The 25468-nt window shown below is 44.4% G+C and overlaps 1 protein-coding gene across 4 annotated transcripts in view; it reads right to left on the minus strand.

The window, feature by feature from the left end:
• The window catches only part of zeb2b (zinc finger E-box binding homeobox 2b), a 100417-nt gene that overhangs the window by 15461 nt on the left and 59488 nt on the right, over positions 1 to 25468 (minus strand). For 2 of the 4 annotated variants that reach the window (XM_033616011.2, XM_033616008.2), the window contains exons 3-5: positions 12754 to 13005; positions 5766 to 5834; positions 1401 to 1589 (exon numbers count right to left, since the gene is read on the minus strand). In XM_033616011.2, coding sequence (XP_033471902.2) covers positions 1401 to 1589; positions 5766 to 5834; positions 12754 to 13005 — 510 coding nt within the window. Of the gene's footprint in view, positions 1 to 1400; positions 1590 to 5765; positions 5835 to 12753; positions 13009 to 25468 lie in introns of all 4 variants that reach the window. The other 2 variants (XM_078165805.1, XM_078165804.1) reach the window with 1 other exon arrangement.

The following is a 25468-nucleotide window of genomic DNA, read 5'->3' on the forward strand; positions in this document are numbered from 1 at the left end:
GCTTAAATAATTTTCAAATGCTATAAAGCAGCTGCCGTCAATGTTTTTCACACCAAGGACCCCTTAGCCCACATATATTCCTTGTTTTGCTTGCATGTAGCTGTTAGCAGCCATTGTAGCATTGCTAGCTGTGTTAGCCTCACCCCCAGCTGCACTTTCACTGGTGGTTTCTAGGGTAAACGGTGCGTCAGAGACTCTAGCTTGAGAAGTTAGAAAACAATTCGTCGTGGCCCACAAGAATGTCCATAAGCTTGGAATAATAACACCGCGAAATGGCTAATATGTGAGAAAAAAAGGTGCAGCACAGACGTTTAGCGTTAGCTAGCTCACATGATAGCACAAGGATTCACTGGTAGCAGTTAGCCTATCATTAATGTTGCGTACTGTAAATTAAATAGGTTATATGAATGGGCTAATTTATCTTTGCTAATAATACACTGGATTTACATTTAAATAAAAATGAAGTTAATATAAATCTTTTTAAAGCAAGATTTTGTGACTAATTCATAAGCTTTGCTGCTACAGGAAAGCCTAGCATGAGTAGCTAATGCTAGCAAATGTTAGCTAACGTATGTATACTTGGAATAATAATACCGCTAATTAGCCAGTATGTGAGAAAAAAAAAGGTGCAGCGCAGACGTTTAGCGTTAGCTAGCTCACATGATAGCACAAGGATTCACTGGTAGCAGTTAGCCTATCATTAATGTTGCGTACTGTAAATTAAATGGGTTTTATGAACGGGCTAATTTATCTTTGCTAAAAATACATTGGATTTACATTTAAATAAGAATGAAAAACTTAAATTAAAACTTTTTAAAGCAAGTTTTTCAATTTTGCTGCTACAGCAAAGTCTAGCATGAGTAGCTAATGCTAGCAAATGTTAGCTAACTTTAAATCAAGACGTAACCTCTAAAATCGAAGCTAACATGGAAGCACCAACATCTGCAGTTTCTCTAATGGCCACTAGAGGCTGGCTCCAGAAGTGACTCAAGCCCCATAGACCCCCATGTTTAAAGGCTCAACTTTACAGCAGGAACAAACATGTTTACAGCCTGGCACAAAACCAGTTCTGGTCGTTATAGCTAATTTAAATGTTTGTGACAATTGTGCAGAGGATGAATTCACAGGTTTACATTTTACTGAGGCTTAAAGTTACGCAAAATTAAGGTTGTGGGCACTTTAAGTGACAGACTATCAGATCCACCCCTTTTGTCCAAATTTGGTCACTTCTGTCTCCAGTAATCCAAGATGGCGGCGGGCAGAATGCCAAATTCATGGCTTCAAAATGTGAGTCCACAAACAGATAGGTGACGGTCAGTCTACGCTTTAGATACATACTGCTCTTTCTTTTTCCTCCCTGACTTATCTTTAATGTCTCTGAAATGTTGGAGGATTCGTACCGTTCTCCTCTGGACCGGTGGCCTCCGGCGTACCCAGGCGGGACAGCTCCTCCGGGGCCTCTGGGTAGATGATAGCAGTGTCGCCCCTCTGCAGGTACTCGGCGATGCTCACCACGTGACTGTCGCTGTCGTCCAGCTTCCGCTTGGCGAAGAAGTCCTCGAACTCTGAAGTGCAATCAACGCTCTTGACTGGAAAAGGGGAGGAAGGGGGAGAGAGAAAAGGAAGAGTCAGTGAAGGAGGAGGCCGATGCAGAGAGAGAGAAAGAGAGGGGGAGGAATAAATTGGATTCATTTCTTCCCCTGAGAAATGTCTTACAGGAGGATATTGGGAACATCTTGGTGGAAATGCGATGAGGACAGCCACCCTAAAACATTACAGCCATGCTTTGGGGAGAATACATCTAAATTACTGGGTTTGCTTGTCACGCCATGCCGGCTAAAATAAGAATTGTAACTTAATCCGGCCAAAAGTCGGAGATAAACGCGCTACCATGAGCTGCGGAGGAGCAACGTGTAAAAAAACTTCACTGACCCAATTTACTCGTGACATAAAATCAGATTCTGAGTTTGGGACTGTAAAATAAAAATGGGAAACACACTCACACACGTATTATGCATACATACACAAGCCTGGCTTAATCAGCACCAGAGCCACGTTTCTTTGTATCGACTTTCACATATAAGGTCAATCAAGAGACTGTGGCTTTTGTTGATTCTGTGTTGAACAGATTACCGGGGCCAAACCACAAACCAGTGCAGTAAAAAAAAAAAAAAAAAAAAAAAAAAAGAGACATGCTTTGCCATAGCTGAGCAGAATGTATCTTAAGCCAGCCAAAGTGCTGAGGCCACACAATGCGTTTTCTCAAATTATTTCCCAGTCCCTTCTCTTCAGGGAAACTCTTAAGCTGCAGTGTGGAGATAGCTGCCTCCAAAAACAAACCGGAGCTAAAAGAAATCAGCAGCCTTCATTAGTCAAGGGGATGGCCGACTTTCAAAACACACACACACATTCACACACACACTGTTTACAACCTGAAGAAATTCTGCAGGCTGTTTGGCGATGTTGAACCAAAACGCGAGTGACGTCTCATCAGACTTCATCCCCTGTTAATTAGGCTTTTAGACCGCGAGCCAAGGTGAGGTTTAAAGAGCGATTTGTTCGCCCGTGATGACTTTGCGGTCCAATTTGCGAAAGGTCAAGGTAGTGGATATTTGGTTGTCAAAAATGGCACCGAAATGTCATCGGTGCCAATGGATCACTTTTGATAACTGTGATCGCACAATATACGGCGTTCTCATTAGGTGATTCTTCGTGGCGTCTGAGGAGCGCTAAGATAATTGTGAGAGACTGAATGTTTTGATAATGGTGTTTTAAAGATGGACTGATGAAGCTTGGTGCAATCAGATTCTGGATCCAAACCTAAAAACCTTCAGGGTGATGAGATGTTTACTTTAAGTTTCCAAAGGTGTACGATTCGTTTCAACATGGAGGAGCTACATACTGAATGAAGGGGTTTGGGAGTGCTCTGAGCCTCAAACACTTACTTTCCTGCTCTGATTTGTGCCTTTTCTGCAACACTTTATGATAGAAATGTTGCATAATTTGTGAAAAATAAAAGCCCTGGGCTACTTTCATATTTTTATTGTTGGAGCACACAAAAAAGGAGGGTTTTGGGAGTTTACACAAGAACATTTTTGCATATTAAGCACTTACATTCCTGCATCCTGGTGATTTTTATTAACCAATTTGTGTCTTTCTGCATCAGTTTACGGTAGGAATGTTGCATAATTTGTCAAAATAAAAGTTACTTTCATTTTTTATTGGGGAGGGGGGGATGTCTTCTGCAAGAAAATTTTTGAGTATCAGACACTTCATTCCTGCATTCTGTTGATTTTTATGCACTAATCTGTGCCTTTTCTGCATCATTTTGTGGTAGAAATGTCATAAATTTTGTCAAAATAAAAGTCTAATGCTACTTTACTGTTTTTATTGGAGGGGCACATATTTAAAGGAGGGTGGGTGTCCGCTGCAAGAAAATTTTTTATGCAACAAACACTTAATTTCCTGCATTTCAATGATTTTTATGAACCAATTTGTGCCTTTTCTACATAATTTTACGGTAGAAATAATACACATTTTGTCAAAATAAAACCTAAAACCATATTAAAATGTGGGTTAAGGGTCCTCTGCAAGACAATTTTTGAGCGATAAACAACTTCCTGCATTCTGATTTTTATACACTGGCTTGTGCCTTTTTTTGCGTAATTTGTTTGGTATAAATGTTATCAGTTTTGTCAAAATAAAACTCCTGTGCTACTTTAATGTTTTTATTGAGGGGACGCATATTTAAAGGGGGGTGGGTATCCTCCACAAGAAAATTTTGAGTATCAAACACTTAGTTTCCTACATTACGGTAAATTTCTGTGCAGCAATTTCTGCCACTTTACCATCATTTTATGGTCAAAATCTCATAAACTTTATCAAAGTAAAAGTCCTCCACTACTTTCATGTGTTTATTGGGGAGGTGGGACACATATTAAAAGAGGGGAGAGGTTGTGTGTCCTCCACAAGAAAATTCTTGAGCTTCAAACACTTAATTTCCAACATAACGGTAAATTTTCATGCACCAGTTTCTGCCTTTTTTTTTACCATAATTTTATGGTAGAAATGTCGTAAATTTTGTCAAAATAAAAGTTCTCTACTATTTTATGTCTCTTTTCAATAGACATATATTAAAAGGAGGTTTGGGGGTCGTCCACAAGAAAATTCTGAGCATCAAACATTTAATTTCCTACATTCCGGTAAATTTCTATGCACCAGTTTCTGCCTTTTCACCGTAATTTTATGGTAGAAATGTCGTAAATTTTGTCAAAATAAAAGTCCTCTGTTACTTTCATGTGTTTACTGGGGAGGTGGGACACATATTAAAAGAGGGGAGAGGTTGAGGGTCCTCCACAAGAAAATTCTTGAGTTTCAAACACTTAATTTCCTACATTCCGGTAAATTTCTATGCACCAATTTCTGCCTTTTCACCGTAATTTTGTGGTAGAAATGTCGTAAATTTTGTCAAAATAAAAGTCCACCTCTACTTTAATGTTTCAATTAGGGGAACCCATATTAAAAGGAAGGGATTAGGAGTCCTCTGCAAGAAGATTTTTGAGCATCAAACACCTAATTTCCTACATTATGGTGATTTTTATGCCCCGATTTTTGCCCTTTCTGCATCATTTTATTGTAGAAATGTCATAAACTTTGTCAAAATAAAAGTCCTCTGCTACTTTCATGTCAATACTGAAGGGAACTTGCCCCCTGCATCCCCCCCGAAAATTACACCTACGTATGTTTCAGTCTCTGCACCCTACCAGGCGTCTCCATCATTTAGCCGAATTAAATGAACACTTATTCTTCTCGTTGGCTTTCTGTCTTTCTGGATGAAAACTCCAAATGTAAGATGTTTCTTTAAGGAGAAACAACCAACTTTTGCTCCAGTGCAGGAGGAAATCACCTGGATCAAAGTGTGCTTTGGCACCGGGACGTGATCAAACTGCTCATGTCTCTAAACGAAATCACATGTGATCTAGTGGCGGGGAGCTTCCACAGCGGTGCCACAGTATTGTTTCCAAAAAACTCCTTTAAGCAGTCAAAATGGAAAACATTTGCTTGAATCTTCAGAACAGCGAGGGAGGGAGAGAAGTGTAAGGAGAAGAAGAAGAAAACACCACGAGGAGCAGAAAGTAATAGTAATTAAAGCTGAAGGGAGGGTTTTGAGGCAGGGCTGCGTGGCGTTCTGTGGGGTGAGTTTGGTTTACCATAACAGCGTCCAGGGCCAATTGTCAGGGTGGCCAGGATGATATCATGGAAGGGAGGGGTGTGTGGCTGCAAATCAGCTTTGGTGGCTTAATGAAAAATGGCGGGTAGGGTTCGGTTCCACCAGGAGTGGGGAACGGGACACTGAGGCTCGCTTAGAACAGCAAAGGTTGTTTGTGTTTGGACTTGTGCCTCAGAAAATGATTGATTCTTTAATAAGCATGAATTTGGATGCAACATATTTAAATATTTATTACGCTGTTGGACTGCCAGGCTGCTTTGAAGGTAGGGAAACACCATGTTTTTAAGGTTTCTGGCATTCTGTGTCAGAAACGTCCAGCATGACTCAACAGAACTTATAAATACACACAACACATGTTTAACTTTCCTCTCTTAAAACTGTAGGCTTGAGCAACCCGTGACGAGATGTTGCAAGCAGACATTGCTTCGTTTTGAGAGGTCACAAGCCAGAGAGATTGGGACAGAGTGTGTTAAAGCGTGGCACGGGGACAGACGGCGCACAACAACTTCAAGAAACACATCTTCAGTTGACTCACCTGTACCGTTTCCAACTGCCTGCAAAGTGGCGTCAGGCCCCAGGGTGTCAAAATCATCTTTTATTTCATCTGCACAGAAACAGAAAGCAGAGGAAAGGGGGTACGGGGGAGAAAGAGGGTGAGAGGGAGAGAGGGAGGGGTGAGTACCTCTGTGCACCGTGCAAACCAACAAACGCTGACAATGAGGCCTTTAAGAGGAAGGTATGGAGAAAGCAATAAAGGCACCGCTGTGCATTGCAGCGCGCCGCGGCTTTGTTCGGCATGCTTAATGAATGCTATCATCTGGGCCAGACAGTGACTTATTTACCTTTAACATGACAACAAGCGGTGGGGGAGGCAAAGGAAGCTTCAATCGCCAAACAGAGCGATTAAATACAACACGGCACACATCCACCTGAGCAATCATAGAGCTCCAGCCAACACGCAGGCTGAGCTTATTACTCCCTGGCTGTGACGCCGCTGCAATCCTCTGCATGCAGGATCACGCTTGTTTTTTTTTATCATATGTCATTTGCTGGATGCTTTTTCTCCAGAGCTGCTCGGGAGCATTGTGAGCGCACACATTTTTTTGATTTGCCACAACCCCAAGCAGAGAGTTAGTGCCTCGCTACCAACTAAAAAGAATACAAGCCTTAACCACAAATTAAGAGTTTTAGTTGCACAAACATTTCTCAGGGGTAGAGCCGCTCTGGAGGCAGAAATAACCTCATTGGTTGGGGTAAACCTCAGGTGGGTGGAGACAAAGAATTAATGTTCTCTGGTGAAGTATGTTAGACAGAGGCCCAATGAAACGGGCGGCATTTGGTGCCAGCCCCAGGTTGGGAACCACAGAGCTCGCCGCCTTTAACCTCCTGTGACCCTGCGTCCTCGTATGAGGACAACTGCACCTTATACTTAATTCTGCTTAACTTAGACCTGTTGTCCTGACACGTTCGTCACATGTCACCACTTTGCCTACATATTACAGCCTGGGTATCCTCTTGTGTCTGGTGTTGTTGTTCCAAGACGTTGCAACCAAAGCCGAGACGTCAACAAAGGCACGTGGTTCGGTTTAGAGAAAAACATCATGGTTTGGCTCTACTTTCGTACAGGAAGTGGACACCGGGCTCCTGAGTGAAAGTCTAGGGTTTGTTTGAACCATCCACCTTCCCTCCCGCCCTCTTAAAACTGACATTCCAGCAGTGTTTCAACCCGCATATCATACCTTCGCGAAAGGTTGCTTTCGGCGACAGGTGTCTGATGCCGAAATCTCTGACAAAGCCGCAGTATTCGATGACTTCTGAATGAAAACAGGCTGGTTGTCCTCGTTCTTGGACTTTTTTACGTGCCATTAATTGGTAGCAAAAGCACAACATACCAACCCAGGTGAAAACAACATGGCTGCTATCTCTGCCGAATCAGTTTGCCGCCGATCCTGACACAAAAGTGGGCAAGGTCTGAAACCTGATCAGCTTTTATGGTTGGAACTTGCTTATTCATGCTTAATTAAGTTTGTAGTTTGATATTTAATACAAATATGACCAATTTTAGCAACAGCAACAAGCGAAGTCCTCATTTGAGGACATTGGGACACTCACACAGACCGATTACGATTGACGAATTGTCCCTACAGACAAAAACGGCATTCCTAGCTTGGAGTGCAGAGTGACCTCTAACGCATAGAGTTACAAAACACTGAACAAATGTTGCATTGTTTGCAATTTCAGGCAATGACATAAATTGTTTTATACTTTATTGCACACTAGTGACTATAAAAAATAAGTCCCCATCTAAGGACGTCATTTTTTTGTCTCACTGTTCAAAGGCTGATCCCGAATAGCTTGGAGAAACTACAGACGCCTACAAAACAAAAGCTAAAAGTCTCAGGGGGTTAAAATCAGCCGATCAGTACTGGATATGTTTTATGTTTTTGATCTCTTAAAACCATTTTGGTTCCACCCAATCAGTTTATTCCAGCCTCCCTGGCGAATGATGTTTGACGAACGAACCCTCCAGGAGCATCCGTTTAAACAGCACAGGTTCTTACTGCCAATCAGGATAATGGCACCCAGTCTGTGCAGACGGGCAGATATTGTCCTGGCACAGGTGAGGCGGCTGTAAATAAACGGTGCATTGACGGGCTCGTAAACAAACCCTCCTCTGACAAATCCATCCCTCTCTCTCGGCGGTCGACGGGAGGACACCGACTGGACAATCAGCTTAAGAAGTCCCTGGTCCCTCCTTCCTGCCTCGTCGGTAGAAATTAAATCAAGGTGCTTCCCAGAACATGGGGGCTTTGTGTTAAAACAAAAAACCTGCATTGTGTGCCTTACACGCATCTGGTCTTGCTCTGCTACTCCTGCAAGGACGTTACAAGTGTTGCATTGTGAAGGTTTACTTTTTTTTTTTTTTTTACCCCAGACCACAGCAGGATCTGATGCATCTGACTCTCCCTGAGCGATTAAACCAGGATGAGCGCCTACATTACAGAAACCTGGCTGCGATATTACAGGAAAGGTGGTGGGTGTATTGTTTATAATAATGTTATCCTGCTACACAAAAGCCAGAAGCAAAACACCTTTTTATTTTTAGTCGAAAACAATGGCTTTAATAGTTGTGGAATGCTTTCGAAGGCTCGCGATTCCGGGTTTTCTCGAAATTAAAGATCTGGCCTCTGCGGTGAAATGATAAATACCCCTGTCGATGTCAAACAGAATAATGACAGACTCTTCTGCAGGGGTATGTTCCAGTTTAACTTTCCCCTCGCTAGGATTTTCTCTCCCCCTTCTTCTTCTTCTGCTATTTTTTTTCCTGTGCATTTGATTGCACGTCTGCCAAGCAGCATCCAAACCACAGTTGCAGTATGAGAAAATGAATGGGTTTTAAACAACATAAATTAAGCTATGACAAAACAAAACAGATAAAAAAAAACCCTGCACCACAGATTAAAATATACCCACAAGTATCAGATATCAGCATGGATGCAAACCTCTCTCACATTTCTGCGTCCTCGTAGGCACCGTGTTTGCTTTGGGTAATCAAATTTGGCTGCATACTTTTGGTCTGACGCAAGGGGATGACCGGTGGGATTTACTGGCCCTCCACTCTCCCCTATTTACCTTGGAAAACTTTTGTTATCTGTGGTCTGAAGGGAGGCACGGCTGCTTCCAGTAGGAGGTAGGCTAATACCATGTACACCTCACTGCTACGGCCTCTGGCACACATGCACGCCAGTCCTGGGCTGCATTCAAATGGGACAAAGTGTCATTGTAGTGACTTGGGTGCCGTCTATAGCAGGAATGCTGCTGCTTTTCACAACATATAAAAAACGTCACAAGCAAAAAGGGGAAAAGAAGAGGGATTTGATTTCTTTTGGAGTCGTCCACGCCACAAGTATGCGCCTATTTCTGCTCGTGGAAAAGCACTCTGGATGAAACTGTCCGCGAAATGCTGGAAAAGCGTGTTTTGTCAGTGTTAAATCACAGAGGACGCGAGGCAGTAAGGTACACACCTCCTTGAAGAGCGATGTTGAGGTCTGCGAGTCGCCTCTGGACTCAGGAGGAGTCCGGAATACCTCGGCCAGACCGTAATTCCACCTATTTTCATAGCAGCTCTGATGCTGTTTATTTTGAAAACATTCCTATTTTTACGGCCTTTAAAGTTCCGCCTTTGTGCGCTCGGCCTCGTTTATCCCGTCTCAGACACAAGATCTGGTTAATTTTCGATGCCATGTCTGATATTTTTAAAGTTGTCAATAGCACATATTCGGTGTCCATCCCTTCAAATGTGCAGCCAAAGAATACAGTGTGTTTTTTATTCTTGGCAGGACGGGAAAGCATCTGAAACACTTACTGGAGAACGTGGGAAACTCCTGGATGCACTAGGTGTTTAAATGACAAATTAATAACTCCAGAACTTGAATGTGCAAAGAAAACAAGAACCGCTGTTGTATCAAAAACAGAAGGACACACTTGGCAAAAAAAAAAAAAAAAAACGTCATAAATTGGAACTTATATCGAGCGAAAGTGTTTCTACACTGCACTGAATCCTGACGCCGCGGAGAGGAGTTTAAAAAGGGCAAAGGGAGAACGCAGGTGATTTATTTGAAAATGTCTGTCAGTGATAATGATGTCATGCTTTCCAGCACATCGCGTCCAGCCTCACTGTGGGATGAAGGAATGTCAAGGACAACGCCAGACACAAGACTCTGATTGTGCCCTGGAATCAGAAGAGCCTCGGCGATAAACTTTACTTTTTTTTTCTCTTCGCTTTCTCTCTTACATGCAATGTCTCAGAAAATCATCTGGGCCGCGTTACTCCACTTCTGAAGACACTTTTAAAGCATCCCAGCGCATTAAACGACTCCTCGGAGTGCCTGTTTGTGTTTTCGGGCGACATTTGTCCAAACTTTTGTGGCTTTTTTACTGCAATTCCCAAACTCCTAGAGAATGTGCGCGTTCACTCGCACTTCCAAGACCTGTGTAAAAACTCTTGATAGGGGAGTGACGACCAAATCAGTCCGAGGAGGAAGAAGGAGGGGGGGTGCTAACTTATCTCAGACCTAAGTTATGTGCTGAGGTATCACTGTAGACACTTAGGCACCGAGGAAAAAAAAAAAAAAAAAAAGAAGCAGGCTGGGAAACACAGCACCCGCAAGATTGGGAAAGAGACTCCCAAACGCTCTAATGAACTTGACTTGCTCTCCGAAATATGTCAGACACTTTATCACACAAGAAGCATATTATCTGGGAATTGCAACATAGTTGAATTACAGACATTATGGCACCGCGGGTCTTTATCAAATAAACAATTACCGTATGCAACGACAGCTTGTTTATCCTTTATCTTGATTTATTTACCAAAGTGTCTTTTCTTTTGCCCCCCTCCTCCTCCAGCAGCCAGTGTGCACAGTTATTTAGGAGACGCAAATGTTGATACCCACTAAGTTTTTTTTCATCCCTAATAAATGTGCAATTTTCCCCCATATTAAAATTTAAGACTGCTGAATGTTCCTCCGTTTTTCGGCACCGTGCACAGCTAGTTCATTAGCAGAAATGAATAGCGAAGCCCAGCTCATTTAAATTGGCTGTCTTACATGACTTCTCGCCATACTCTGTTCCTGTCACATGCTTCCAAGAATCATTGACTCTTATTATACATGTAAATGGCTATCATAAAAATAAAAATTTCATTTAAGATTGTTAATGACTTTTTGCAGCAGTCTGGCTTCCTTTAATGATTATACCCTGCCCCCTAATTAAAAGTATTTATCTTTCAAGCATCCGTGACCGGGGCCCCTGCAATCTGAGTTGCTCGACAAAAGACGATCAGTCAGTCAAGTTTGGGGAGGTATCACCTGCTGGGGATTAAAGGGGAGCTGTGGTATTTTTCAACCTGAACTCCATTTGCCTTTTTTTGCGTCTGAGTGAATAATGGGAATGACAATTTGGCTGAAAATTGGTCCAGTATTGCGCTACAGGGCTGCAGCTGGCAGTGGCGAGCAGGTGACAATGTAATCACTTAGGGGCAATCGTGCACTGTGAAGGTGTTTTTTTTTTGCATCTGACAGGCTCAGATTGTTATTATAAGTGTCTGACAATGTTATTAAAGAATTCAACCTTTTTGTTTCACCAGAAAACCCAGCAAAATCGCTTTCACCACACCCACCAGACTCCATTTAAAAAAACAGCAATTTAAGCGTGCATAGAGGCAGCATGTTTTCACATCTGCGTGGCTGATTTGAGAGTTTATTCCAACCAAATTAGAGCTGGTGAATGTTGGAACAGTGGGAAATTAAACCAAGATGGCTTTTGTGAGTTTTATTTTGTTTCTGTCCACACTGAATTAAGTGTGTTTTCTGGGGATTAAATTATCGTTTTTTTAAATGGAGTCTGGTGGGTTTGGCAACAGCGATTCTGGGGATGTTTCTGGTTTAAAAAATGGATCTTACTCTTTCACAAATAGCTCCAGCTATGTAGAGAACCCTTCTGTAATGTTGTTGACACTTTTAGTAGATGTAAATTGACAGTGCACAATTGCCCCAACTGGTTACAATGCAGCCTGTTTTGCAACAATTGGCTGCAGCCCTCTCAGTCAACACTGGACCACATTTAGAAATTGTCATTCACATAGGTCACTTAGACACAAAACCCTGGAAAAAATAGGGTCCACATTGAAAAAACTGAAGTCACCCTTTAAGCAGCTTGTCAGGGAGCCGCTGCTCAAGATTATTGAAATTGCGTAAACACTGATACAGTTGGAGTAAAAGTAGCCTTGCATCATGTCTCGCATCCCCTGCCGAATCTGAAACATTGAATCACATCGACCACATTCTCAACTCCTGGTGCTTTTCATTTTCTGCAGCTCACAGGCTTTTTTTCCTCCCCGCGAGGTTATACATTACTGTAAATATTTTTTGTTGTTTGGCTCAGAGCGGGACTTTTCTCTAAGCGTGAACCAAATGGTCTCTGTCGCTCACAGAGAAACTGTTTATCATGTCTGTCTGCTGAGGGAGCATCGCTGGGGCTTCACCGTCAGACCTGGCTCAAGTAGTGTTTGCCGAGCGCTCCACGGGGTTTGTTTAAGTCTACTCGGGCACCAGATGGGTGGGGTTTACGGCATAAGACGACACTGCGAGTGGCAGGATGTGCACACATTCGCTATAAAGTATCGGAAAGTCAGCTTAGTGGTAGCTTTTGTGATTGACAGCTCACCTGAACCCCGCACATCTGGTGGGGGAGACGGAACAATAGCGAGACGGGTTTTTTGGCACGGATCTGCGAGGAACATTGGACGCGTTATCACTCAGAATATTATTTTCTATCATCTCACGATACCTTAACGTCATCCTTCACCTCTTAAATTTGCGCTTTCTGCTTTCCAAGATAGCAGGCCACGTTTCCCAGATAGCAAATCTCTCCATATGTTGTCACGCGGCGGAGTAATCTAACTGGATAAGAGTGTCACTGGGTCAAGAACACAAGAAATCAACTCCATTCGAGACACTCACCAGTACCGTCGACCGAGGCACTCAGCATGTCGTTATCGGGCCAGATGTGCTCCACGCCGCTGTCCCGCATCTCGTCGTCCTCCTCCTCCTTGGTCAGCAGGCCGTGGCTCTCGGCGCGTGGCGAGGCCTCCGGGTTGGTGAGGCTGGCGGGGCTGCCCGTGCCGTTGATCAGCGGGTCTTCCTCGGACACCGGCAGCTTGTCCTCCTCCTCCGTCTCTGAGCCCGTCTCCACCACATTCTCGTAGTTCAGAGCTGCGACACAGGGAGACACAAAGGAAGGTCAGTACAGGAGTGTGTTAGTCGCAGATGTCTGAACGTGCTGGTCATTACTGGAAGCTTATGATGTGATTGATTGAGGAATGTGGGCGTTTACTACTCTGGGTGATTAAACTCTAAACACAAATGACAGAGGAATCTGGGATTTTGACTTGCTTTGGAAACTGAGGTTTATTCCCAAATTAAAAAGGTCACCCCACATCACTGCTCGGTCCAAGGCGTAGGCGCTTCTTCTTCGTTTCTTTTTTTTTTGTGGGTTACACCCCAATTACAGCATCCGCGACTGGAATCTGTGACTGCACCGCAGCGGTGGGCAGACAGCTGTCGAGGAGATGCGAGCCAAAATAGCCACTAATTTTCAGTCCTGCTCGCATGCCTCGGATGCCAACGAGCTGCACCTTTCAGGACGGCTCTGCGCCGGAGCATTGCCGTCACGTTTGAGATGCTCCACATAGCACATACAATATCACAAATGTCGCTGCTGTGCATACAAAAGGCTTAACCTATAGTAATTTAGATTATTCATCACATGGCCCTCGGATGTCTTCACATTTGCATTGCCACTGAACCGTGAACATAAATATAAATGTTTCCTAACATGAAAATATACGGATGAGACAAGGCCTTGGGGCGCACGCTCAAGGTAGGCTGACATACACACACACACCCTCACACACACACACACTCTCCAGAGCAGCATCAGCAGGGCCCGCCTGCTTCCACAACTCTCAGGTCCCAGACATATGCCTGCTTTTCTTAAAATAGCCGGCCTGTAAATAAGGGCTGTGAACTCAATCAAAGGTGGCTCGCGTGCAAATTAGTCACCAGCGTCGGCAGGTTCTCGGCGCATGCTCGCCGCGGCGTAAATCGTGGCAGCGGAGGACGTCAGAAGACTTATTGGGGGAGTGCAGATGGAGCGCGAGGCGAGCCAGAAGCATGGCATCACATGGGGACACACCTCATTGGCAGCTTGTGCAAGAATGTTCTGCGGCGAGAGCCAATCATGGGAGGACCCAGACTTTGAGCCACCATAGTGAAGAGGTGGAGGCCCTTTTAATGTGCTTTCGCTGAATTTATGTTTCTGGGTAATAAAAAAAAGCTGCAGCGAGCTCATAAGTCTTTGGAGAAAATCAACAGATTTATATCTGATAGCTTTGAGATGCCATGTTTTAATATTTCGGAATAAATACCGTATTTGTGACCCTGCGAGTAATCGACAAGCTTAATCACGGCGTTTTTAATGCGCCGTATTTTGAGGCCCGAGAGTGTCTCTGCCTCTTGAACTCCCCCGGAATCAGCAACCAGATGAAGTTCATGCATGACATTTCTGAAGACGTTATACATATCAAAAGATAAGCCTCCCCACATCTCCTCCTAACACGTCTCCGTACGATTGACTGGTCTGCACTTGCCTTCAGCGAACAACTGCACAACAGGTGCAAATTAAAATGAAAACAGGGCTTTCAAACGTGGGAGGGGAGGCTGAGGGGGGGAGGCAGGCAGGCAAGGGAAGGGAAGGGAAGAGAACGGGGGGAGGAGGAGGGTGGGAGTGCGGTGACCTGCCTCGAATACCAATCGACGGAAGAAACAAAACCTTTTCAAGAGGTGTGATCACAAGGGTTTAGGCAAGTTCAGACTCAGTAATGCTCCTTGGAGATGACAAAAAAGGCAACGCAGGCTGGAGACCCAGGAGTGGAGAGAGACGTTAGGAATTCCTGGGTGGTCCACGTCTACCTCGGAACAATTGATATTGTGCCTTCATTGGAGAAGTTATACCTTTATTTTGCAATGACTGAAGCATTTCCGAATCCACCTCCCTACGTCTCCTGAGGTTTCCAACTTTTCTCAGCAACGTCCCATCAGCTCTGTGTCCCCCAACTTTCCAGAGGAGGGGGCAGCCGCGCCGGGGCTGGTAGAACAAAAGGCCAAGAGGCTTGGGAAGCTATCAACCCGTCGCTGTGAACCTGATCTCTGGATGCAGATTCAATGACGGCGGAGCAGGGGCTGGCTGAATGAAATTATCTAAGGCTGGACAGGTTTTAAAGGGCCTATTCTTCGCCAATAAAAGGAGGGAGGGAGCTTCTTTTTGTTTAGCAACACATCCACCGCGGCAACGCACACCGTTCTGACTTCAATACCCCCACATTGGGAATGCGGCATTGTGGACCCTCGACGAACTTTTCCAGGGGGCATGATTGAGAATTTAGATCTTCAAAGTGCAGCTGTATTTTTGTCACTACTTTCTGTCGCCTGCTGTTTTTTCTTATCTCTCGTGACGTCCTCTCAAGTTTATGAACAAATTTGAGCGCGGGGGCGTTGAACTGTCTCTGACAGTCGACGCAATCTTCATCCGAACGTCAGCTGTCTCCTCCGCATTCAACGTATACCTCCAAGAAGGCAAAATGACAGTGGGGTGCTCGTCAAGTCAAACGCGTAGTATTAACGTCAAGAAAGCCGCCATTGTTTAGGTGCCACCGCTGACAAGAGCCTCTCCCTCTCCGAGCACGAAGCATCTATTGGTATTGTGTCACGCAACAAAGTAATTCTAACCTACTAATATTTCGCAGGCAGTTATTTCGCCCCCCCGTCTCCCCAACTCCCGAACCTCGCTCTTAATCAGCCTTTTGTGTCGCTGAGCAGAGGAGAAAGACAAAGAAAAGATAATGTTTACTCCTCAAATGCCTCTCCTCTCCTCTCCTTTTCTTACCTTAAGTGTCATCCTCAACAAAAGCAATCACGCCTCACAAACTCTTGCTACCTGTTTGCTCCCCCCCTCCCTCGCTTTTTTACTTCTAAGGTAAATAAAAGGAGCCTCTTTGACTTGGGTTTTGCAGATAATTAAAATGACACATGTAAGAGCGCAATTCTTGTTTAATATCGGGTTTGAGACTATCTGACATAACCCTTTCACAGGCCTGGCATTATTCTGTCACTCACGAAAAACAGTACAGAGAGGAGAGGAATATTGTATATTGATTAGGATGGCGAGGAGCATCAGCGGTGACAGCCTGAGAGAGACCCCGAGAGCAAGGGGAGAAAGTCTTATTAAAATCTCATCATTTCTTTGATGAAGATAAATAAAGAAGAAGGGGAAAAAAAACAAAGGCACAAGCAATACTTCAGCGGTGACAGTTGTATTCTGCAGATACTGAGAAGCCAGTGGAATTAATTTAGTGCCGGGAAACAAACTCCAAATCTAAAATGATTGTATTTACAAAGCGTCAGGTTTGACAGCGAACAAATGGCTCCAGTGATCAAAAACGGCTTTAATGTCGGAGTCATAATCGACTCGACGAGAAAAAAAACCCCACAGATAACTTACTCTGTGCAAGCGTTGGACAACAGTTGTCTGACCACATGCTGCATTCAAAGACGGGCAAAGTCACTCGGAGGAGCGTGCGGGCACCAACTTGTGGCTTTGATGCTGACCCTGTGCATCTGTTTGTCAGGAATCTTTGCATGTATGCGTGGAATCTCCTTTCAAGCCGAGTGTGTGGCGTGAAATAAAATCAGATTAGCTGCAAGTTGCAAAGCCTGCTTTCAAAAGTTCCAGAGCAAGGTTCAGGTGGGCAACTTGGGTAACCTTCCTCCAATTTGCAACTTCAGAATCTCAGAGTTCAGAGGTGCTGCACCTGCACTTTGCCCAGGAAAACCATTTGACAACGCTAACAGGTATAATCACATTTATTTAACGATCCCAGAGTAGCCGTCCAGTGCCCAGAGGAGTCTGCACTAAAAGCCCTTTCCTGCGCCGAGTCTCGGAGCCAGGCAGAGAAAGAGAGCTCTTCCTATTCAGCAGGCCAGCGGTGGAGGTGATCGCTGCAGGGAGAATGACTAACACCCACGTTCGCGCTCTCACGCTAACCCCGGCTTACTTTTTTCGTTGAGTGTCGGGGCTTAGCTCCAGGTGACACGCTCGGCCTCCTACGCCGATAATGAGCCAGGACATTCTCCCTATTGGACGATAACTGCTCACGCTCGCTCCCTGTCTCATGAATGTGAGCCAAGCGGATCACCTGGATGGCTGCGAGGGAGATGGGGAAGCAAGGAGTGCTCTGCGAGTCAGTGTGTGTGTGTGTGTGTGTGGGAAGGTGGAAGCGAGGTCGCTGCCTTGTGGCTACGGCCAGCGGTAGTGGATTCTCGCGATGACCTTTTGTCTGCCATTGTTCCTGTCTGCAACAGTTTAAACACTTCCCCGGGTAAGTCTTACTCCTGTCTGATGGAAACCTCACACCTACAGGAAGACACTTAGTTTCTCGGTGCAGCTTTACCTCAACAACTAATTTCTTTTACATGCTGTCGAGGAGTCTTTTATTTTGTCGCTGCTTCTTGGAAGCATTTCTTATTTGCCTTGAAAATATGGCACAAATCTTAAAGCTTCTTACTTCACTTTAAAGGCTTCCAGTTCACCCCAAGTATCTGTCTGACCAAACTGAAGAACCTTTAAAGATTAAATGCCGTCCACGTCCATGTCCTTCCACACCAGTGCCATCCAGGCCTGAACTCAAACCCAAGTCACGCCGGACAAAAGAATAGCCGACATGTTTGGATATTTTGCGCTATCTTGTCTCAGTATAATGGTGCGATCGAGCACAAGGGGCAAATCAGGGCCAAGTCGGTGAAAGGACGGTGGCAGAGGGCAAACAAAAGCCCTGAAAAGAGACAGAGAGAGAGTGGAGGGGTGAGGGCGAGGAGGGGAGGGGAGGCGCGAGGGGGCGACTTGGGAGAGACGATGAATGGTGAAAACTCAGTGAAGTGTAAACGCAACCTGGGAGTGTGTGTGTGTGTGTCTGTCTGGGCAGTGTGTGAGTGTACATGTCCAAAGACAGGGGGGAGGGGTGTCTCTGGAAAGTGAAGTGAGTGTGACCGATACGAAACGTCGAGGACGAGACCTTTTTTTTTTAACAACTTCTTAAAAAATTAAAAGCAAATAATGGGGAGTGTAATGGTTAAATAAGTCTCTGTGGACGCATTAACGTGACGAGGAGCCACATAATTCACATAAATAAGCCGAGAAACCAAAACCAACAGGCACGTTGTCAGAGGTAAATCAAAACCTGACTGTTTTAAAGCCCAATAAAGTAAGTAATCAGCGTTTCCCAGGAATTTTTCTTAAGTCAAAAGTACAAAACCTGCAAATTTATAGCCTGTGGAGCTGCGTCGACGAAGTAAACAGCCACTTATTTAACATTTCTGAGGCAAACAAGAGAACTGGAGTCCAAAAAACAATCATATGATACTAAAACTCCCATTTGAAACCTTAACAAATCACCTCCAACACACCTACATGATTTATAATGCTCAGAAACAAACCCCTAATATCAGAGAGATTTTGCAATGTTGATGGGGAAACTTCCAGCACGTCGCCACGCATCCGTCAAATCGCCACTGGGTTTTGTCCACGAGGAGACCCTTGCAGCAGCACTGACTCTAATTCAATTAAAGTCCCATTTATTTGCCGAGGAGGCCGGAGCAACAGGCTGGGGAGGGAGAGGGAGGCAGAGAAAGCTTCAAGGTTTGCTCAACAGCTCAGAGGTCCCACCTTTGCCGGGTCCTGCATGGATTCACCATCTGTGCCCCCCCTCCTCCTCCTCCTCCTCCTCCTCCCCCAGTTCACACATGTTCCTGCCTCCAACAAATGTTCGAAGTAAACCCCCCCCACCCAACCCCGCAACCCATCCCCATCCTCCTCCTCCTCCCCCTCCTCCTCGTCACACAAGCCAAAGAAGAAGAATAAAAAAGACACACAAAAGCTTCCCCTGGCTGCCCTCAGGACTCCCAGGCCAGGAGAGTGGGAGGGAGAATTCAGAGAAGAAGAACAGAGGAGGGAAATGTTGGTAGGGAAGGGGAGGAAGGGGGGAGGATGTGTGTGTGTGTGTGTGTGTGTGGAGGGGTCGAGGGGGGGGTTAGAGAGCATATATTTTTTATTCCAGCTCAGGTGAGCATCCCCTCGCCTCCTGATGTTGCCCTGACACACGTCAAGCAACGGGAAGAGGGGGGAAAAAAACGGTTAAAATTAGAAAATTTAATTTATTTGATAATTTCCCAGAATAATTAGAGTTAATATGGGTTAATTAATATGCAAATCTCTCAGCAGATGTTCGGCAGCAAGGCTGCGCGCGGCTGAGGAAAAACAGCCCCCTTCTACTTTCTCCTGCCTGGTTTTGGCTGTCAGTTATTGGGCCGTAATTACTGTAACTAACCAAATACACACACACACACACACACACACACTGAGGGGAGGGAAAAAAAAAAAAAAAAAAAAAGAGAAAACGTTTGCTGGGTGAACTGCTTCCAGTTTTGGAGTCGTCGCAGGCAAAGCGGTGCTTCTCACACACATAAGAGAGACCATCGCTAATTTCCCCTCCACTATAAAGGCCCTTTTTATGCTCCCAGCTGAATGAATGCAGCGAGCACTTTAAACTATTTGAAATTTGCGGGGCTTTGTGTGTGCGCCGACGTATGAATGTAAATTGTAAAGAAGGAGAAGCAGCGGCGACAAGAGCACCTGCACGTTAATATGGAGGAGAAAACACAGCTAATAAAGCAGATGTGATGAATCTGTCTCGCCATAATAAAGGGACGGGCACGTGTTTACATGTGTGTTTGCAGCTGAACGGTGAATGCCATAAACATGCATATATTATAATACCAGGAGGAATACGTCAAACACAAAATTCCAGATGAGATGCTGCGACTGTGAGCAACAATGTTAGAAATAAAACACATTTTAGTTGCTGCTGAAGTTTTTGATCACCTTAGTTATGATATTTCAGCTCATCATTTATTTTGAAAAGTTTGCTCATAAATTTACGAACATCTGCAGCCCGAATTTTTACAATTCCGTATTATAATTTTGCAGTTATCTAAAGAATCAGTTTGCCGAAACTGGTGAACTTTTAAAGATTAAATCACTTCAACGTTCACACCAATTTTACCAAAAATGTTGAAAATATAACACATTTTAGCTGCTGCTGAAGTTTTTGGTCACTTTAACTGCGACTTTTCAGCACATCTTTAATTTTGAAAAGTTCACGAACAAATTCCAATTGTATTATTTTCCTAAATATAGATATGTCTGCAACCTAGCATAATTTTCAAAATTCTATATCATAATTTTCAGGTAACTCAAGTATCTGTTTGCTCAAACTGGTGAACTTTTCTACGCTCACACCAATGTATCCGACTGATTTTCCTTCAAACTGGACAAACCTCTGCAATTTTGGAGTGAACTCAAACTCAAGTCACACCAGACAATTTCTCAAATGAGATGCTGGAAATGTTACCACAAATGTTGAAAATATAACACATTTTAGCTGCTGCTGAAGTTTTCGGTCACTTTAACTGTGATTATTTCAGCACATCTTGAATTGTGAAAAGTTCACAAACAAATTTCAGTTGTATTATTGTCCTGAATATACATATCTGCAACCTAGCATAATTGTTTTAATTCTATATCATAATTTGCAGGTACCTCAAGTATCTGTTTGACCAATCTGGGGAACTTTTAAAGATTAAATCACTTCAGCGTTCACACCAATGTATCCTACTGGTTTTCCTTCAAACTGGACAAACTTCTGCAATTTTGGAGTGAACTTAAACTCAAGTCACGCCAGACAATTTCTCAAATGAGATGCTGTAAATGTTAGCAAAAAATGCTGAATATGATGGTAACTTCAGCAAAAAAATGTTGAAAATAAAACGCATTTTAGTTGCAGCTGAAGTTTGTGAAGTTTCAGCACATATTTTATTTTGAAAAGCTCGCTATCAAATTCCAATCATAATTCTTTTCCTAAATACAGACATCTGCAACCAGGCATGATTTATACAATTCTACATCATAATTTGCAGGTAACTCAAGTATCTGTTTGACCAATCTGGGGAACTTTTAAAGATTAAATCACTTCAGCGTTCACACCAATGTATCCGACTGGTTTTCCTTCAAACTGGGCAAACTTCTGCAATTTTGGAGTGAACTCAAACTCAAGTCACACCAGACAAAATTTCCCAAATGACATGCTGGGAATTTTAGCAAAAATGTTGAAAATATAACACATTTTAGTTGCTGCTGAAGTTTTAGGTCACTTTAACTGCGACTTTTCAGCTCATATTTAATTTTGAAAAGTTCACGAACAAATTTCAACTGTATTTTTTTCCCCTAAATATACATATCTGCAACCTAGCATAATTGTTTTAATTCTATATCATAATTTTCAGGTACCTCAAGTATCTGTTTGCCCAAACTGGGGAACTTTTAAAGATTAAATCACTTCAGCGTTCACACCAATGTATCTGACTGATTTTCCTTCAAACTGGGCAAACTTCTGCCATTATGGAGTGAACTTAAACCCAAGTCACACCAGACAAAATTTCTCAAATGAGATGCTGGAAATGTTAGCAAAAAATGCTGAAAATAAAACACAGTTGAGTAGTTGCTGAAGTTTTAGGTCACTTTAATTGCGTGATTTGTCAGCTTATCTTTAACTTTTGAAAAGTTCACTGACAAATTCTATGTTTTGTAATTGTTTAGGCAGGCGTCATTTTTACAATTTCATATCATAATTTCACAAACAATCAGTCAGTTGTTGTACAGAAAAGACTAAACACCAAATTTGATTGATTGTTTAAGGTCAATTCAGACGTTCAGCAGCTTTTCAAATGTGAGAATTTTCACCTTTTCGTCTGTTTTACATCATTTTTCTGTTTTTAAAGACGTCTGAGAGCTCACAATCCTCATTCGGCACCATTTTCTGACATTTTATAGACTAAATAACTGATCAGTTACTCTAAAAAATAATCAAGAGATTTAGTGATAATGAAAACAATCACTAGTTGCCACCCTAAAATGATGAAATTCTCTCCTCTGGTTCGTATCCTTGTGGGAGGAGGGAAGGGTTACCTTTAATAGAAAGATTTAATTCATGAATTCTCCCCTGGGGAGGGAGAAAAAAATATAAGAGCCTATCTCAGGGTGCTTGCCAGGGTTCTCCTGTGGTCAGCTCTCTTCAATAATAATGTGTTTCCGATAGCAGCGAGTGTGTGTGAGTGTGTGTGTATGCGTGCGTGCCAAAAGCAGAGACTGTTATCTAAATCGTTCCTCTTTCTCTACGGCCCAGAGTCTCTCTCTCTTTCTCTCTCTTGCGTTTCCACTCCTCCTCCTCCTCCTCCTCCTGCCCAGTCTCAAAGGGACACCGTGGCTCAATGCCATGAGTCCACGCCCTGGCCTACACACACAAAAACACACACACACACACACCTATGTGTAGGACGCAGCAGCAGCGGCAACACGCATTCATAAAAATAGACGCACACACGCACACATGACGAAGCGGCATGCGGAACATTTTTATAAATAGGAGCACACGCTTTCGCACATGTGAAAAAAAAACACACACTCGCACAAACAAACACACAGCGCGTTCACACACACTCAGGTGGCCCAATCTGCTGACACGGCCTCGTATCAGGTTAGATTCTGAGGTGGAGCGAGGAGGGGGCGTCAAATTGATAGTCACAGCCTCCTGTTATCAGGTCTGACTGTTTAATACTGGAAGTCTGTGTGTCTGTGTGTGTGTGTGTGTGTGTGTGTGTGTGTGTGTGTGTGTGAGGGCCCCATGAGAGCCGGTGTGGCCTTGCAGTACTTTGTGCTCAGCGCCATCGTGATAACACATCTGCTTTGGGTTCATCTGTTTATGAATCACTCTGATCTGCCCTGGAAGTGCTACACCGCTCCTGTGTGTGTGCGCGCGCGAGTGTGTAAGTGTGAGTGTGTGGGAGTGTGCGGCGGTGTGCGTTTCTCCGCGGCGCTTGTGCCATTGTGAGTATTTACAAGAAGAGGAAAACAGGAGGAGAGCGACGAAAGGGAAGACGGAAGCAAATCACGGCGGAGCCTTTCCTGTGGCCGAGGAGCACTTGGCGTTACAGGTGGAGCGTCACCTACGAGGGAACTCTTCCCCGCTCGCAGCACGGGGAAGCAAAACCCAGCAATTCCTCATCCCTGACGGCCCCCACGTGCCTCGTTTTAATAAAAAAGAATCTATAAAAATAAATTACTTGCACTAAGTATATGCAAATTCAAATGTAAGCAATCATTGCAAAATTAATTTTGCCAGAACTGATTAAAAGCTTTAATAAATCTATATACAGTATTGCGCCAATCTGATATTGTAAATTTATTACGCTCCCTGTAAGATTAATTAGAAAGCGACGGTAACATATTGCACTGCCAGGCCAGATTACTGTACTTTTTTGTTAATAACAGTTAAGCAGAACCTGAGCTGTAATTACCGGCTAACAGAAGCTTTTGATGCCGATTCCCTTCACCGGGAGCAGAGAGAATGAGATCCAGACGGTAGAAAGAGAAACAAATGAAGGCTTCTCCCTCTCAAATGCATCTATTTTGGAAGAAAAGAATTAATCACTGCTTGAAGTTCATCTTTTAATATTGCGGGGGGGAAAAAAATCAAGGGAACCCAGGCTGGGAGACTTTGAGGACATCCTCGTTTGCGCGCTGAGCAAGGCATCAACACCTCGCGGGGTTAGAGGTTACTAAAAGTACCGCACCACCTTGCAGCTGCTGCAGGCACTCGTCCCAGACTCTTTCACCTTTCTCCTCCTGTCCTGATAGCAGCGAAAACAACCGGTTTGATCTGGCCAAGGTTGTTTTGCATTCCTGTCCGCGGCGACGGGGCCATGGCCGCGTTTATCTCGGCGAAAACAGCACCTGAGAGCTAAAACAACTCTTTCTCACTGAGAGCTTGCCACGTGACAAGAGGATGACCACTCTGCCGTTAGGAGTCGCAACATGTCTGACAATGACGAGGAGAAACAGGGAGGAGTGAGACCTCTCGCCGTCATAAAACTCTGCCAGCCACCAGCTGTTTAAAGGTCGATCAATGTGTGTGTGTGTGTGTGTGTGTGTGCAGGGGGGGAGGATTGTGGGGGGAGTCAAGCCGGGACCTCAGATGGACTAAAGAGATCAGACAGGATGAACCAGGGGGGGATGGGGGGGCCAGGTGAGGGGCCACGGGAGGGTGAGGAGGAGGGTTGAGTCCTCTTCTTCCTCCTCTCTGGCCCGAGCCAATCTGGGGGCCCAGGGCCTCATTCACATGGTAATGAGAGTGTAAAATCACATCTGTTACCCCCACTAACACACACACACACACACACACACACACAGCAGACCTTTGTCACCTGAATAGCATCCCCACCAGGTATCAGACAACCACCAGGAAATGGGGAGTGTGTGTATCTGTGTGTGTGTGTGTGCCTCATCCCTAGCAGGCAATCGGCAAACTGGGCTCTCCAATCAGTAAATGACACACACACACACACACACATGCACGCACACACACACTGGAGAGGTGGCCTGGGCCCTCGCAGAGAGGGAGAGCCCTCTGGAGAAAGGCGACTCTCTCTGACACTGTTACCAACTTCCCAATTAGCTACCAGCCAGCCGGGGGGGGGGGGGGGGGGGGGGGGGGTTGGACAGATAGGGGGCATAGCTTATTGTCACGGCAACGACCTGAGTGTCCAAAAACATGTCCTGGGAGCTTTTTCTTGCAGCGTATGCGTAACATTTATTACAGCTTTTCCGAATCGATTCACATCTCATCGTGATGGCCGACTGCATGTGAGATTCTGCACACCTTCCTCCAACATCTGCGTGTGTGTGTGTTCGACAGCGCCGGCGCCGGCGCCAGCGCCAGCGCCAACGGCAAGGTACGCCAGGTGTAAGACAGCAGCGAGATGACACAACTTAACCTCTCTCTCGATCTCGGTAAACGGCACAAACAGGCAGCGCTGCAGTCGAAGGGCCCCAGAGCCCATGACTTATACATGACGTGGGTGGGAGCAAACAGGAGCAGACCGAGGCATTTTGTTTCCCTTCTTCCCTCTCGCCAGTTGCGGCTTTTTTTTTTTTTTTTTTCATGTGGTACCTGGCTTTCTTATCTAGCCGCAGGAGGGCGAAAACTACACTTTTAATTACATGGTGGGAGTTGAGGGTGGAAGCAGAAGGGGGGAGCGGGTGGAGGATGTGGATACCTAGGGCTCTTTCACATACCGCGCTACACCTTAATAAGAAAGCTAACTGGAAGGTTCAAAACAGCAACCACCTCCACATTTACAGGTACCAGCCTTTAATATATCCATCTATTTGATTATTTTCTATCTTTAACAGCAAACTGAAATCCATTTCTGCTCCTTTAATCGACTCCTGACTACATATTTTCCACTGTAGACTCAAACATGAGGTTCCTATCGGCGGACAATGAGCGCAATTATAAGATAATTGGCTTAAATTCCCAGAACGACAACATATAAAGGTAATAATAAGAGCAGCCACATGATAGGTGTAAAAAGACTCTGATGATGATGTTGGTGGAGAAATTAAATCAAGGAATTAGAGAACGATTTCAGGTATTAAACTGGAGTTCTT

The sequence above is a fragment of the Epinephelus lanceolatus genome, chromosome 24 (assembly GCF_041903045.1).
Source record: "Epinephelus lanceolatus isolate andai-2023 chromosome 24, ASM4190304v1, whole genome shotgun sequence".
Taxonomy (NCBI): Eukaryota; Metazoa; Chordata; class Actinopteri; order Perciformes; family Serranidae; genus Epinephelus; species Epinephelus lanceolatus.